The 15,960-nt window shown below is 38.3% G+C and overlaps 1 protein-coding gene across 1 annotated transcript; it reads right to left on the bottom strand.

Moving 5' to 3' along the window:
* Positions 1–4,306: 4,306 nt before the first annotated feature.
* On the bottom strand, positions 4,307–5,572 carry LOC136830435 (uncharacterized). The gene has a single exon (XM_067089970.1). The coding sequence runs from the start codon at positions 5,570–5,572 to the stop codon at positions 4,307–4,309; it is 1,266 nt and encodes a 421-aa protein (XP_066946071.1).
* Between the last annotated feature and the right edge of the window lie 10,388 nt (positions 5,573–15,960).

The raw sequence follows: 15,960 nt of genomic DNA, 5'->3' as shown, positions 1-15,960 counted from the left end.
GATGGTAAGCTAAAAACCCTGACCTTTAACAAGGACGAAAAGGGGATCAAAACCAATTCCTGGATAAAGCGAGAACTTTCTCCAACCTAGATCGGCACTTCCTCCAGTGAGTGGAAGTAAGTACTTTAATCCTTTTACATTCACTTACGACATCCTCCAGTGGAACTGCAAAGGTTCAGAGCCTTGCTCCTGAAGATCTTTTAAAGTTTTAATGAATGAATTCAGCCCAGGGATCGTATGCTGCAAGCAGAAACAATGATAGGAAACCTCTCACAAACTCCTGGACTTGATTATTATGCCATGTTTAATCTACTCCCAGTTGGTGATCGCTCATGGAGGTTGCAATTATTATCACAAGTCTTTGCAGCATTCCACAATACAACAAATACAACTCTCCGCGGTTGCAGGTTCGCCATTCAGACAAGAGGATCACGGTCTGCTCACTATACCTCCCATCAGACCTTTCTTTAAACATTGGAGATATTCAGTCCTTTGACACCAACTTCCCGCCTTTCGTGACAGGAGATTTTAATGCCTACAACTCCCTTTGTAGTCAGTGTTGGGGACGGCAAAGGGAAAATAATTGAGGGGACCTTATTGATACGAATGATGTTGCACTATATAATAATGGGTCATCAGACCTTCCACAATATTCATCATAACATCTTTCTGCACTGGACCTAGTATTCTTCAACAAATATCCACCTTTGACTTTAACTGGTCTGTTAATGAAGATTTGAATGGCAGTGATCACATCTGATCCATCTGAAATATGCTGTAAAATGCCCCCATCTGAAACATTACCCAAGTGAAGGTAGAGGATGCTGACTGGGACAAGTTCAGTCATAGAGTCAATCTAGAGGTGAATTTGAGTCATTTCCCATTCACCTGATGTTTATGACTACTTGTATTGAATCCACTCTGAAGAGTGCCGAGGGCCTGATCTCTAAGACAAAAGGTAAACCCTGCAGACCTGCAGTTCCTGGGTGGATTGGGACATGTACAAAACTAGTGGCTCCCCCTCAGTCTAAATTAATCTATAATCGTGTGTGTTAGCTACAGTGATAGTTTTTATAAGAAAGCTAAAAGAGAGTTGGTTTATTATATCAATGGAATCAATTCCAAACTCCATTGAGAGTGGTGTGTGGCACAAAATTAGAAACTGAGGGAAAATTTGTTAAGGCCACCATTACTCCTCATTAAAAGTCGACACACTTGATCACAGAGCCCACTGAAGTTGCCAGGTGAGCTGGGAAAACACTCCTTTCTCAAGTTTCCAGCCCTCTGATAATTATTCTCTAGAATTTCAGAGAGTAAATCTGAAGGCTGAAATGACTCTAGAGGAATTTGATTCGGGAAAATCTGAACCATACAACCACAAATTTTCCTTAAGAGAATTTCAAGCACTTCAACTGAATCAACAGCCCTGGGTGATTCAATTTTATATGAAATGCTAAACACCTCCCAGATGATGCCAAAGTATCTACTCAAGATAACAAAATATGGAAACTGAATTTTACCCAAGGACTGGAAAATATCCATAATTGTCCCTACAAAAAGCCTAATAAAGACGTTTTCTCAAGCCACCAGCTATAGACCAGCTTACCAGCTGCTGTGTTTGTAAGCTGATGGAGAAAATGATAAATACCAGATTAGCTTGGCACCTGAAACTAAAGGACTAATAACCCATTTCAATTTGTTTCAGGAAAATCACCCCACCCTTGATCCTTTGTTGAAGGACCAATCAAATCCAGCAAGGATTTGCCAAACGATGTCAGACTATCGGGTATTTTTCTGACCTAGAGAAAGCATATGACACTACTTGGAGAATTGGCATCTTAAAACAATTGCACAAATGGGCATATGTGGAAGAATGATTAAATCTTATATATTCTTTAACAGAGTAGATTTTTGTTAGAGGCAATACACTCTCCCAACCTTGTGCAGGAGGAGGGTGTTCCACAAGGAAGTGTGTTAAGTGTGACACTTTTTCATTGTACAAAATACATTGTGCAACAAATATCATCACCTGTTAAATGCTCGTTTTTTGTTGATGACCTTTGCAATATACTGCACAGGATATGATGCCTGTCAGTATGTGTAAACATTTGCAAAGGCCTGTTAATGTTATTACAAAGTGGCTGATGAGAATGGTTTTAAATTCTCTTCCTCGAAAACAGTTTCAAGACGATTAGGTGCCAGCGTGTGGAAGAGGTTCCCACCCTTAGTTTAAAAGGATTCATCATTCCTTATGAAAGGAAGTAAAATTTTTGGGAATGACCATTGACCAGAAATTATTATACAGCCACATAAAATGCCTTTTAAAGACTAATGTTAAACAATCTCAATATTTTAAAGGTTGTCTCTGGATTTAGTTGGGGGAGCTGATAAAAATCCTGCTGAGACTGTGGCTGCACCTGTTGTGGTCGATCCAAGCTAGACTATGGCTGTCAGATTTATTCTCAGCTTGTAAACAAGCTGAAGGAACTGACTGCTGTACATAATATGGCTGAGAATATGCTTAGAGCTTTAGAACTTCGCCTGTTGAAAGCATATATGTTGATACATGACCAACTTCCCTTGATCTAAGGAGGCAAGAACTAGGATTAAGATACATGCATAGAATTGCATGCCCAAAACTCTCCTTCCAAGTGCTGAGGAAGCAGACTCACTATCTCTTTTCTGGTACAAGAGCCTCTAGACCATTCCCAAATTAGACTAAATGAAGATGTTAGGATAGTCATCTTAAATCCCAGAAAGTCTGGAAGTGAAACATCCTGTGTATCCTCCATGGCTATCCCAGCAGCATCCGTGTGCAAAAGCATATAACAAAAAGACTGTCCCAGGAAGAGATTAGGGGAAAGTTCTTGAGCATCGATACCAACCATACTAATGTGACAAATCTATACTGATGGATCAAAGTCGGATAGTGGTGGTTGGCTGCAAAGTCCTTGGTGATACAGCACATGTACACAGCCAAACTACACTGACTTTGCATCCATGGCTCACAGCAGAACTAACAGCCACAGTCTCTGCTCCTGGATATAGTTTTTTGGAAAAGAAGAATGACTAATTTCTTGCCATCTACTCGACTCAAAAGCACTTAGAAGCAATAAAAATTCAATAGCGCTTCCATCCATTAGTTCAAAACAGAATCAGTTCTTCCATTTGTATTATCTGGGTAAATCTGTCTCTTTCTCAAGTTGGGTCCTTCTTTCATGTGGGATTTGTGGAAATGAGGATGGCAGATAGGGGAAGGAAGGAAATAGTGTCTATTCAGAAACAAAGCCTTTAGTAAAGTGCCTTCAAACAGACCTAAAACCTTTAGATCTTATTTAAACAAAATGGCAAGAAAGATGCACTTTCTCTGCCAATAATAGAAAGTATAGAAAACGTAAATAGTATATTGTTGTGGCTTTTTGTCTTCCAGTCGGATAGACGAACAGAAATAGTTTTAAGCAGGAATGAGGATCAAGTACACTTATTTGACCCACTGGCCGAGTTTAGAAGGGGCAGCCTCCCAGAGTGTGCCATGTGGTGAGATGCTAACAGTGGAGCACATTCTGGTTGCTTGCCCCAGATATTTAACCAAAGAGAGAGATATTTTAGAGGTAAATCCTCTGTGATATTTTGGGAGATGAATGTGATGGCTTCTGCTCTCATCCTCTTTTAAAGTCTATAAACACTTTAATAAAATTTAATTATATTTTATTAATCACATCATAGATATATATATACATATTATTTATTAAGCATTTTCTTCATTAATTCATTCATTTATCATATTGTAATTTATCTATGAACCATCTTCATCATACACTCATTAACTCATTTTTCATAATATAATTTATTTAGTTTCCATTACGGCGCTGAATGGCTTCTTTGGCCCCAGTGCCTGGGCTTTTGCCCTAAAACTCATACATCCATCCATTCAGACGCAATACGGTAGGCCTGAGCAACAGTGGTTAATGAATCACTATTGCTGGTCCACTCTTTAAGGTACAAATGCGCCTGTGCAAAAGATTTTGTTTGCATTAAAGAACAAGTCGACAAGTTCGTCCTCGTTATTAGATGTGAATTGTAGGTTGTCCACATACAGACCCCTTCTTATGGTGTTAATGATTTCATCATGGTGACCAGTGCCACTCTTTACAGCCGCCAAATGGGATTTAATTGTGGCGTTTAAAAGAAAGGGTGAACAAGTAGCACCAAACAACACAACTCTGAACCTGTATGTAATCAGTCTACTATTGGGATTTGTGGGATCTTCCATCCATAGAAATCTTGTATAATTTCGATCTTCTTCTCACAGTTGGACCATCAAGAAAGCCTTTTCGATGTCGCTGACACAAGCAAAGGTGTTTGTTCGAAATTGCAGTAGGACTTTGAGTAGGTCTGTTGTAATATGTGGTCCAGTCCACAAACAGTCTTTAAGGCTCAGCCCTTCTTTACCTTGCCTCAGAGAACAGTCAAATACTATTCTGATGGGAGTCGTAGCACTGTCCTTGCGCACGCCATGATGTGCCAAGTAGTGACAATCCACAACCGTGTTACTGAACCCCCTATCTTCTTGATCCTTCAGGATCTTTTGATAGTGGTTCAGGTAGTCGTTGTCCTTTTGAAACTTGACACATTGTTGCTTTACCCGGCCTAATGCCACTCCATAATTGGTTGGAAGCCTTCGCTTATTGGTCTTCCATGGCAAAGCCACAACATAGTGTTTATCAGTCTCAGAATATGTTATTGTACTTTCAAAATCCTTTAGAACTTTCTGATCATGTTCTTTCAGTTCACTGCAATCAATACCCAGTTTGTCTAAATTCCACAAGGTATCCAAATCAGTTTTTACATTAGGTTCAGGTTCTTGAGTAGCCCCAATATCAAATTCCTTCATTGCTAGCTTTAGTATTGTTACATGAGTCTCCTCCATAGTGGGAGCACTACATGTACCTGTTACCACATAACCAAATATCGTTGGCAACAATATCAAATATCCGAATTTTCTGAACCTCGGGTGTAATAAATTATATACATTGTCTACACCTACCAACAATTCGATGGGTGCTTGTTGCTCCACTGGTAGGTCGAAGTCTTTATCAGCTAGACCGTTTTTTGTTTTACATAATGCCCTCAAATTTCTTTTGACATTAAACCTTTTGACATATTCTGGTAGATCATCCACCACAATGCAGTCCATATTGATCAACCTACCTCTATGAGGTACAGATACATTCACTATCTCGTATTCATCAACAGGTTTGCTGGTTAAATAACCTCTCAAGGCTACTTTCTCAATACCTCTAGACTTATATTGCACTTCTGCTAGAGCTGTTCTTTTGATGAAAGTTCTTTCTGCACAAGTATCCAATAGGCCTCGAAGACGCACCATTTGTCGTCTTCTACCCTTCAGCGCGATTGTAGTAGTTGGGAGAATAGACCTTTTACAAGTCTTCTGGCCTTGTGTATTTACAGAAAGTGTTCCTACCTGCACCCTACTTGACTTTAGCTTTATTTGATCCGGGAGTTTGATTTTTATTACATAAGACATAATGATGTTTAAATTTACATCCATTACCACAATTTCGTTTTTCACAATCTATACTGAAATGCTTGTTTGACGCACACACATAACAGAACCGCAAAGGATCCCAAATGCTGTAGTTTCTTCTCCTGCTATCATAGGTCTTGCATTGTGTCCACCAGTGGTCGCCTTCACATAAAGCACATTTCCACTTTGATTAGATTGTGATACATTTATGTGTATCTTTGGGTTATCGGTTTTTGGTCTCACTGACTGTGTCTGTTTGATGGTAAAGGCAGACACCGACGACAGCGTACCAGCTTTATGCGTTTCTGTTGGATTAAAACACTTTCAAGTTGTGGATTTCTGCTTCCAAATGGTATTTAAAGATATTGAACTGCAACCACTCTTCCCCGCACTTGCGTTTTACCACCTAACTGATGTTTCTAGGCAGCTTGGTGTAAAGAAGAATGGTATAAAGTTCCTTTAGCTCTAACCTTTCGCTCTCAAGCGATCTAATGGAGCACTCAAAGTTAGCTCTAAAGTTTTGAGCGATCTGCATCATCAGTAGGAGACTTTGTCTCCAAAAGTCTCTTTACAAGATGGAGTTTGATTTCGTCCCTTTTTTACCATAGGTGGACTGTAGCAATCTTACCGCCTGATGGTACTTGTCGCTTTCGAGTTTGAAACCCGTATATCAATGTTAAGGCTTCACCTTCAAGTAGGCTTCGCAAGTATGAGAACTTCTGTACTGGTTCTAGCGCAGCACATGTATGAATTGAAACATTATACAGTTCCCAAAAGGAAGTCCATTCCAATACATCTCCGTTGAAATGGGGAAGATTTAGCTTTGGTATTTTCACACCACTCTTCATGGGCAACGATTGTCCAGATGGATTATTACCTGCTATTTTAGTAATGGCAGTATTTAGATTATGTAAATGGGTACCAATTTCCATTTCATAACCTGCTTGTTTAATCATTTCATCCACCTGATTATCTTCTTCAGTTGACTCAAGATCTGAACGTCCAATTCTTGGACAGTTTTCCATTGTTTGGTAATAAGATCTTTTAAGGATGAAATTTTATTGACATCGCTTCCTGCTATGGTAACTTCTATCTTCTTTACCCAAGCAGTGATCACAGATTTGTGACCTCCACGCTTCTTTATCAAAGCTTTCAAGTTAGACATCTTGCTTACAAATCAAATCAGCCAAAAAAAAAAAAAAAGTCACTAAACTTCAATATTTTTAATAATTTCACTTAACTTACACACCGAGTTCAGAAAATTCTATAATTATAATATATATCCCGGTCACAATTAATCAAGAAGCATTTAATAAATTTATATATAAAATCACACTATGAAATGTGCAGTTTCAAATCCCCACCCCACTTGGTTCCTTAACACACATATATTATGTTACAGTCACCATGCGTAATCAGTCATTCACATGAAATGGCTAAAATTTCAGTCCAAATGCCTTAGGGACATTTGATCCCAGGAGCTAGTACTAAACATGTATATTTACAGGGCTTGTACTAAACATGGCGAAACAGTGGTGACTCACTGTTTCGCTTTGTTTAGTACTAGCTCCTGGGGATCAAATGTCCTTAAGTGCATTTCGCTATCTGACTGAAATTTCAGGCATTTCGCGCGTAAGATGATTACGCATGTTTGACTTTAACATATATACATTTTACTGTCGACCAGTGCCGATCCTTCTTTGTGTTATGCTGCTACCAACCCTGTTATATAGCATCGTCTCTTACTCTCTCATAAATTTTTCTTGCTAGTGTTACACTGGCCTCAGAATTTAAATGTACTCCATCGTCACTCAGATCATTATCTGTAAGGCCATTTCCGATAATATCATAATTGGTATGCCTCAATTTCTTATTCAGTCTGTTTCTAACCCTCCGATATTCATCAGCGTCTATGTACTGTGGGCATGTACGTGGTTCCAAGGTGACGATATACGCCATCTCAGTAGTGTCGAGCTCAAGAAAATCATTTATGAGACTCGTTATTTTATCTCGGATGTCGTTTATTGAACATGGATCGCTATTATCCACATCATTACTTCCGATAAACAACACGACCACTTTTGGCGCGTACTCTGAAATATCATCCGACGATAAATCTTCACAAGAGGCGCCGGGGTTTGACATAACTACAAACTCTAAAGGAGCATTCAATGCAGGTTGATCCATCTCATTTATACTTCGGATTCATCTTTCATATATCTCACCTGTGAATGTCCTATCACTACGACTGTATGCGTGTTTGACATCGCCATAGTTGTTAAAAGTTTCACTTGAGGCGAAAAAGAGACTAAGAAACCAAGCGAGGTTAAAGGAAGTGAACTACAACTTAATTATTTAACACATTAAAACCATTATGCAATACCATACAGAAACTTGATCAGTTTTCTTATCGATTCTCCGAATAAACAATTCCCCGAACGATAACAATAATGACCGTCTGTACAGTTCTATACTCGTTAACGTCGGCGCGAATATATTCTGAAAATATAGAAATATTTTACAGTATCTATTTAACTACTTTGCTCAATTATACCGGTAGTAATTCAAAATTAAGCAAAACCGTTAAAAAACGACATCAGTGTTGTTTTATTGACAACTTTAGAATGTTTTACAACGCAAATGTATTCACAGTAATTAACGAACCACCTGCAAGAAAACAGTATAGTGTTGTTACCTTACGCGCTAAAATAGTTTAGTATTGCGCCACCATACTTCCAACTTCGAACCGGTTTAGACGGTACCATTTATTTTCACAATTTTCATTAATTTATCAATTAATCAATTGCACATCCTGGTCACGGCACCAAATGTAATTACTAACCAGTGCTTAGTTATAACCACATTGATGCCATAAAACATGAAAACCAAATAACCAATCTAACAAAGATAATTTATCATTTTCATGCCCAGGATTCTTTTCTGAGATAATTCATGGCACTCTCTCCTTTAACTTTGACATTGCGTTGTGTTTAACTACAAACAATTCTACAGTAGTTTAACTTACTTAATTACCTTACATCAATCGCTGTAAAACTTCGTCGGTGCAAACACAATAAACACTTCAAACAACATAACAAACTCTCGAGCAGTTCATCCACTGATATCTCACAATATAACTACCAATTATCAATATGCATATTAACAAATAACACTAAATGCACTTGAGATAGAAAATCAGCGGATACTTAGCTTTGTTCCAGTTTGAATTCACTTAATAATAATACTGTTCTTGATCAATAGATGAAGTAGATGGACACACGTCCTGACCCAATGATGGCTAGTCGGCTTCTGCCACCCACCACCAATGACGTCACCACAACTCAACAAGCACAACACGCCAGTAAAGCCCAGAACAACAACAAAAAAATATATTCAACATTAAGAATACAACATTTAAGTGAATATAACCCAATATAATAATAATATTCTACACATTCCATAGTGTGTATAACAGATTGCTTATTCAGGATTCGTAGATCTCTTATCGAGTATCGATAATACTCATAAACAAAAGAGTAAATGAGAAGGCTCCATTCAAAGGGCCTTCCACCAAGCCCAAAAAATAGTTTTCACATCAATACTACAATGGAACTGTAGAGGTCTTAGGGCTCGAAATGAAGAGCTGAAGGTACTGCTCCATGACTATAGCCCAGGTATTGTGTGTGTCCAGGAAACTAAGCTTGGAAGCACACAATGTAAGCCTAGATTAAATTACTGCATATATAATTCTCCACCACCAATCGGAGATAGAGCTAAGGAAGATGCAGCAATTATTGCTCATAAGTCGTTGCAACACTCATTGCTATCAATTAATACTCATCTCCAAGCTGTAGCAGTAACTTTTATTTTAGACGAGCAAATTACACTTTGCTTCATCTGTCTTCCTCCTGATTTGGATTTCACTTATAATGATATTCATTTACTTGTAAATCAGCTTCCTACTCCGTTCGCCGTCCTTGGTGATTTTAATGCTCACAGCCCCATGGGGATGGGAACACGACAGATGCCAAGGGTAGGATGTTGGAGGGTATTATGGATGGTCATTATATCACTATACTCAATAATGGAGCCATGACTTACCATAACATCAACTCCAATACTTATTCGGGTATCGATCTGAGCTTTTGCTCACCTGGTGTTCACATTGATTATGAATGGTCAGTAAATGAATATCCAAATGGGAGTGACCACTTCCCAATTCATATAAAAATAGTTAAGAATCAGCCCATTGAATCACCCCCAAATGGAAGGTAGATGAAGCAGACTGGAAGAAATTTAGTGAGTCTGTTCTCATGGAGAAGAATGTAAAATCTCTTCCATCCATGTCAGAGGCATATAATTACTTCAATGACACCACCATCAACAGTGCAATTGCCTCTTATTCCAACAACAAAAGGGAAGCCCTCTAGACCAGCAGTTCCTTGGTGGAACAAAACCTGCAGTAGTATGAGAAATATCACTAGAAAATGCCACAAAAAGTATAAGAGGAGTGGAACTGCCCAAGCCAAAGTTATATACCAACATGCTGTGGCCAAGCAAAATAAATATTTAGTAAAAGTAAAAAGAGAGTCATGGATGTACTACATTAATGGCATTAGCTCAAAAACTCCATCCAAAATGATTTGGAAGAAAATAAAAAAACTAAATGGCAAGTTTGTCCCTGAACCTCTGCCTACCCTTAAGATAAATGGTGACCTAATCACCCAACCAGAGAGGGTGGCAGAAAAATTAGAACATTTCTCGAGAACATCAAGTAGTGAGAACTATTCTGTAGAATTCCAAGACATTAGAAATGCCTAGATTTCTCTTGATTTAGGTGAAAATAATTTTGAACCATATAATGCAAAATTTACACTGCAGGAACTCAAAGATGCCTTGCAGAATACCAAACCATCAGCCCCTGATGAAGATAAAATACTCTATGAAATGCTGAAACTTCTCCCAGAAAAATCAAAGAAATTTCTTTTAGATATAATAAATGAAATCTGGGAAACTGGTATTATTCCTAATAGCTGGAAATTATCATTAATCCTCCCTATGAAGAAACCAAACAAGGATCCTGCTTTACCCAGCAGCTACAGACCAGTAGCTCTCACCAATTGTGTTTGTAAGCTGATGGAAAAGATGATTAACACCAGACTTGTTTGGTTTAAAAACAAATAAATTGATTTTCTCCATTCCAGTTTGGCTTTAGGAAAACTAGATCTACTTTAGATCCCTTCCTCAGGCTCTCACAACAAGGTTTTGTTAAACAGAGCTAAACAATAGGAGTTTTCTTTGCAGCTTGAAAAGGCATATGACATCACATGGCATTTTGGTATTATAAAAAAAGTTGAATGAGATGGGCATTAAAGGAAAAAATGACCAGATTTATAAATTCGTTTTATCAGAAAGATATATAAAGGTAAGGTTTGGGAATCATGTATCACGACCTTTCTTACAAGAAGAGGAGTTCCTTAGGGTAGTGTCCGTTTACATAACCCTCTTTGCTTTTGCCATTAGTATTAGAAAAGATATTATCACCAATAAAAGGCTCTTCATTTGTAAAATGGCTCTGTATAGAGGATATGATTTCTTCTACTATTAGTTCATCAAAGAGCCATCGATAAAGTAAGCAAGTGGGCTAATGAGCAAGGGTTTTGATTTTCCAAATCTAAAACTGTCGCTGTTTGGTTCTGCAGACGCCGGACTAAGGAAACCATTCCAACTCCACCTTAAATGGAATTATTTTACCTTACTCGACTGAAGTAAAATTTTTAGTAATGGTCTTTAATGAAAACTCACTTGGAATAATCATATTGACCAGTTAAAAGTGAAAGTGAAAAGATCACTAAATATTTTAAAAGTAGTATCTAATTTTAATTGGGGTGCTGATAAGAATTCGTTGATAAGGCTTTATAATGCAGTATGTTTATCTAAGTTTGACGATGCTAAGTAGTTTATCTGCTTCAAAGACTAAACTTAAGAAGTTGGATGCTGAGCAATAAATAAGGATCTGCATTGGAGCTTACAACTTCACCCAGTGAAAGTATTTAACAGACTTCCACCAACTACCACTGGACATGAGGAGGCATGAGCTAGGTTACAGGCACACCATGCAGCTGAAAAGCTCAAAGGAGAATCCTTCTTTTGAGATCTTAAAACAGTGTGACTCAAGTCTTTGTGGAAAAGATCTTCAAATCAGACAGCTGGGTGAACTGGAGGATCAAAATAAAAATGCAGAAGATCTACAAGTTATTTATCCTGCTATCCCTCCATGATTTATTCCAGCAATAGATGTCAGCATTAAAGAGACAAAGAAGAAAGATCGTCCGAAGAAGAAGCCAGAAACAAGTTTTGGAGCATGATGAGAGGCATATAAATGACAGGAAAATCTGTACTGACAGATCAAAAAGAAGATGAGGTAGGATGTACAGTGTGTGAGACAGAGAATAACATATATAAAAAAAGGTTATCAGACTCCTCATCCATATTGCTGCTGAGAGTATTGCTAGTTGATGCTGTAAATCTTGCATATGATAAGAAAAACCCACAGTAATATACAGTGACAAAACTGAGTGTTTTAAACCCTAAAAAAGTTTCAGAGAGCATCCTTAATTCAAAAGGAGGAACACTTTTTTATCTTTCCATCACAAATCAGTGTATTAATTTTTGTTGGATTCCATGCACACTGGTCTAGAAGGGAACGAACTGGCTGATAGTAAAGCAAAAGATGCTGCAAGATGTGAACAAGACAATTCAAGAAGGTGACAAAGATTGCGGGGTGTTTCAGACGAACATTCGTACAAAACGGCAGCAAAGATGGAATTCCCCATTTTTATCAACAAATAGGAAGTACAGAAACATTAGAAAAAGTATCGTTTTTGGAAGACAATCTCAAGAAAATTTGAGATCAGAAACTATGACTTAGGATTGGCCTTACCTTTTTTCACTCATAGAAAAATTTTAGTGAGGGCATGGCCCATTTTCAGCTCACTGTGGTTCAGAAAATCCATTTAGCACATGTTGGTGTGCTGTCCTGCCGTTTTAATCGCCTTAAAGTAATTACTAACTGGGAAGACTATTTTGAAAATTTTTAAATAATGACGTTGAAGAAGATAACCAAAGTTATCTGAAAAGAATCTGGTTATTTTAATGAAATATGATTTCAGTATATTTAATACAGAATTTAGACATATTTATTCTTATACTAAGTATATATTTTGAATATAAAAGTTTAATATACATTTATTTTTTTTGGTGTTGTCTAATATCATTCTTTATTTTTTTATGTTCATATTTTAACATTTAATTTTACTAGTATGTTCAATCATATCATTAGTTTATATATTTCACCTTCATTAAAAGACTCAAATAATCCTGCATGGGTTCCAGCACTTGGTCTTCAAGACCTGAAAATTTCATAATCATTTTGTGGCGGAATTCAAAACCCACAAACAAAACAACACGCAACACTCACCCTGATCTCAATTTTGCTGGAGCGGATAAAGGTCCACGGTCGCCAATCACAGCACAAAACCACAAAACAAAAACTTAAAGACCTCCACCAACAACGAACAAACAAAAAAGAACAGAACATGAACCATTAATGTTGGTACCGAAAAAAAAAAAAACAGACGAACTCCCCGTTCACTTTCAAGGTTGACCTCAAAGCCCAAGACTTCCCCAAAACCGAAAAACTCCTGACAGACAGACAGACAGCGCCGTAAAAACGAACTCCTAACCGAAAAAACTCCACAACGACAATCACTGCGACCTCTCTCTCTCTCTCTCTCTCTCGCTCACAAAACGTTGGGAAATGCTAAATAAAAACAAATTTCTTCATCCCTCTATATTTCTCCCCCTTTTTAAACCCCAACCAACACCTTTCACACCTCTTTCAAATCGCCCATTCAACGCAACACCCACGGATGCTCACTAGCAGGTCCTCTAGATCGCGTTGCACGTGCAAAGGCGGGCACGCAATCATTCTCTCAGACTCGCTCTCTCTTCCAGCAACATTCAGATTTACATTTTCTCCTCCATTCTCTCTCAGATTCACGCTATCTTCTTCACATTACCACTCTCAATTTCATCCACAATCTCATCTATACCCTAACTCGTTCCAAATACCTCCCAAATTCTTCAACTAACCCATCCCAGGCTCATTGACCTTTCCAATTCTTGCAACGATTCATTCATGCTTTCAATCACTTGTATATTACTGCTACGCTCTCTTACTCTTACACTCGCTCACCTCCAACTGTTCACTAACCCCTACACGTTCAGTCAACTCAGTTATATCAAACCCGCATATGCTAACGTTCTATCCATACCATCCCATTCATGGTAGATACACGCTTTATCACTCATTTCCACTTTGGCACTCACATCCCTATCACACAACTTACGACCATTCAGTTTACTTAACGTTCTTCCCTTTCTTACGTTTTTACCATACTCTATCAAAACAAATTGCTGATCCTCCATACACAAGCTCTTATGCATACTTGGTTCACCCACATTCGATTTCAACCATTTATACACCCCATTCTTCTCTCACATATTCCGGTACATCCTTCCATCTAAAACAATTGGTTGTGATGTGCTCGCATTTCTCTCACACTACCATCTACACATACTTAAAAACAACAATAAGCCCACTGGGACCAACTTCCAACACCTCATACGGACCCTCAAATTTTTTCACGCACTTTATTTACATTCATCATAAAAACTTTCTCGATTACTTCTTTCAACACTTTCTCGCCCACCTTGTAACTTTCAAACCTTTCATGTGGTTCTTCCATACCTCCCTATCATTCTCAGATAGACCCAATCTCGGTCTCACTATCTTTTCAAAATTTAACACATATTTACACGGAGACATACCAGTACCTTTATGCACGGTGGCGTTGTATACCCACAACGCTTTAATTCCAACGTTTACCATCCCAATCATTATCACATTCACTCATCATATGGTAATATCTCTGTCAACGTCGTCTCACCAATCACGTTCCGCCAATCCATTCGCACTGGGCATATACTGGCTAGAGTACACATGTTCTATGCACCAATCACGCAACATTTGCTCAAACTCCCATCCAACAAATTCAGGCCCATTGTCACTCAACATTCGCGTTGGCTTGCACACACACACATTGGCAACATCACTTGACCCACCATTCTCGCTTCAGTCTCACTCTTTTTGTTCCGAATGGGGACCGCATATGCAAACTTACTCAAATGATCTACCATTACAACCATTCCCACATGTCCTCTAGCAGTCACAGGCAATGACACACAATCAATCACAACCATCTCAAATAACTCTTTCATCTGCAATCGCAACACAGGTGGATTCGCATGCACACTTTGATACTTACCCTTCTGACAGTCCGCACACGTAATCGCTACATCCGCACAAATTTTACTCAATCCAGGCACATACAAATCTCTCTCATACATTCCCATAATTTATTTTTCCCCAGATGCCCAAAACCTATTATGCACCAATAAACACATACCCACGGCTGCATCTTCCGAAAATACTGGCACATACACTTCCCATCCCATATTCCTTCCTGATGCAAAAAATAAACTATACCTTTACATACAACAAATCTCTTAGCACTTCGCTTATACACTTCTAACTCAGACGGCCAACTTCCTACTCTTACACCCCCTAACACACACTCTCTTAACATATTTATTTTCATGCACTGATTTTGCATCTGCTTAATTTCCTCTTCACTCAACAAATCATTTTCACTCCTTGCAATATCTACCATACCTACAAAACTAGTTTTAGACACATCCTCCTTTAACCTTCGTTATTTCCCTGCCGCCCCTTTCCTAAAATTCCCCTCCCGACATCCACACTTATATCATGCATTCTCATAAAATCAATTCCTAATAAAAAAACATGTTGGCAATATCATTCTCATCCATGACTACAAAATTATGTATTATTTCAAATCCCCCTAACTGAATTTTTAATTGTACCTCCTCCCATACTAACACACTCCCTTGTCCCAAACCATGTATCCTTACACTCGTTGATTTTCTTTTTATATCCCAATCGCACCTTTCCAATTCACTAACTACCAAACTACTCACTAACGACACTTGTGCTCCCGTGTCTACCAAACTACAATATTTATTCTGATCCAAACTACCATTTACTATTAACTTACCTTTCGCTTCATGCATACAAGCTCTCACGGCTACATTCACCTGGCTTAGCTTCCTCACAACCATCCTCATCGCATGATTCATCTTCAACAATATCCTCAACCCTACCCCTTATTCCTCATTTTCCCCACAATCACCTTTCTTAACCAGCCAGCTACAAGTATCCTTTCCACAGTGAACATTTAAAATCACATTCTACCATTTCATTCACCCTT

This window comes from Macrobrachium rosenbergii, chromosome 46 (assembly GCF_040412425.1).
Source record: "Macrobrachium rosenbergii isolate ZJJX-2024 chromosome 46, ASM4041242v1, whole genome shotgun sequence".
Classification (NCBI taxonomy): domain Eukaryota; kingdom Metazoa; phylum Arthropoda; class Malacostraca; order Decapoda; family Palaemonidae; genus Macrobrachium; species Macrobrachium rosenbergii.
The sequence above is the reverse complement of the archived record's forward strand: the minus strand, read 5'-3'. Positions and strand labels throughout refer to the sequence as shown.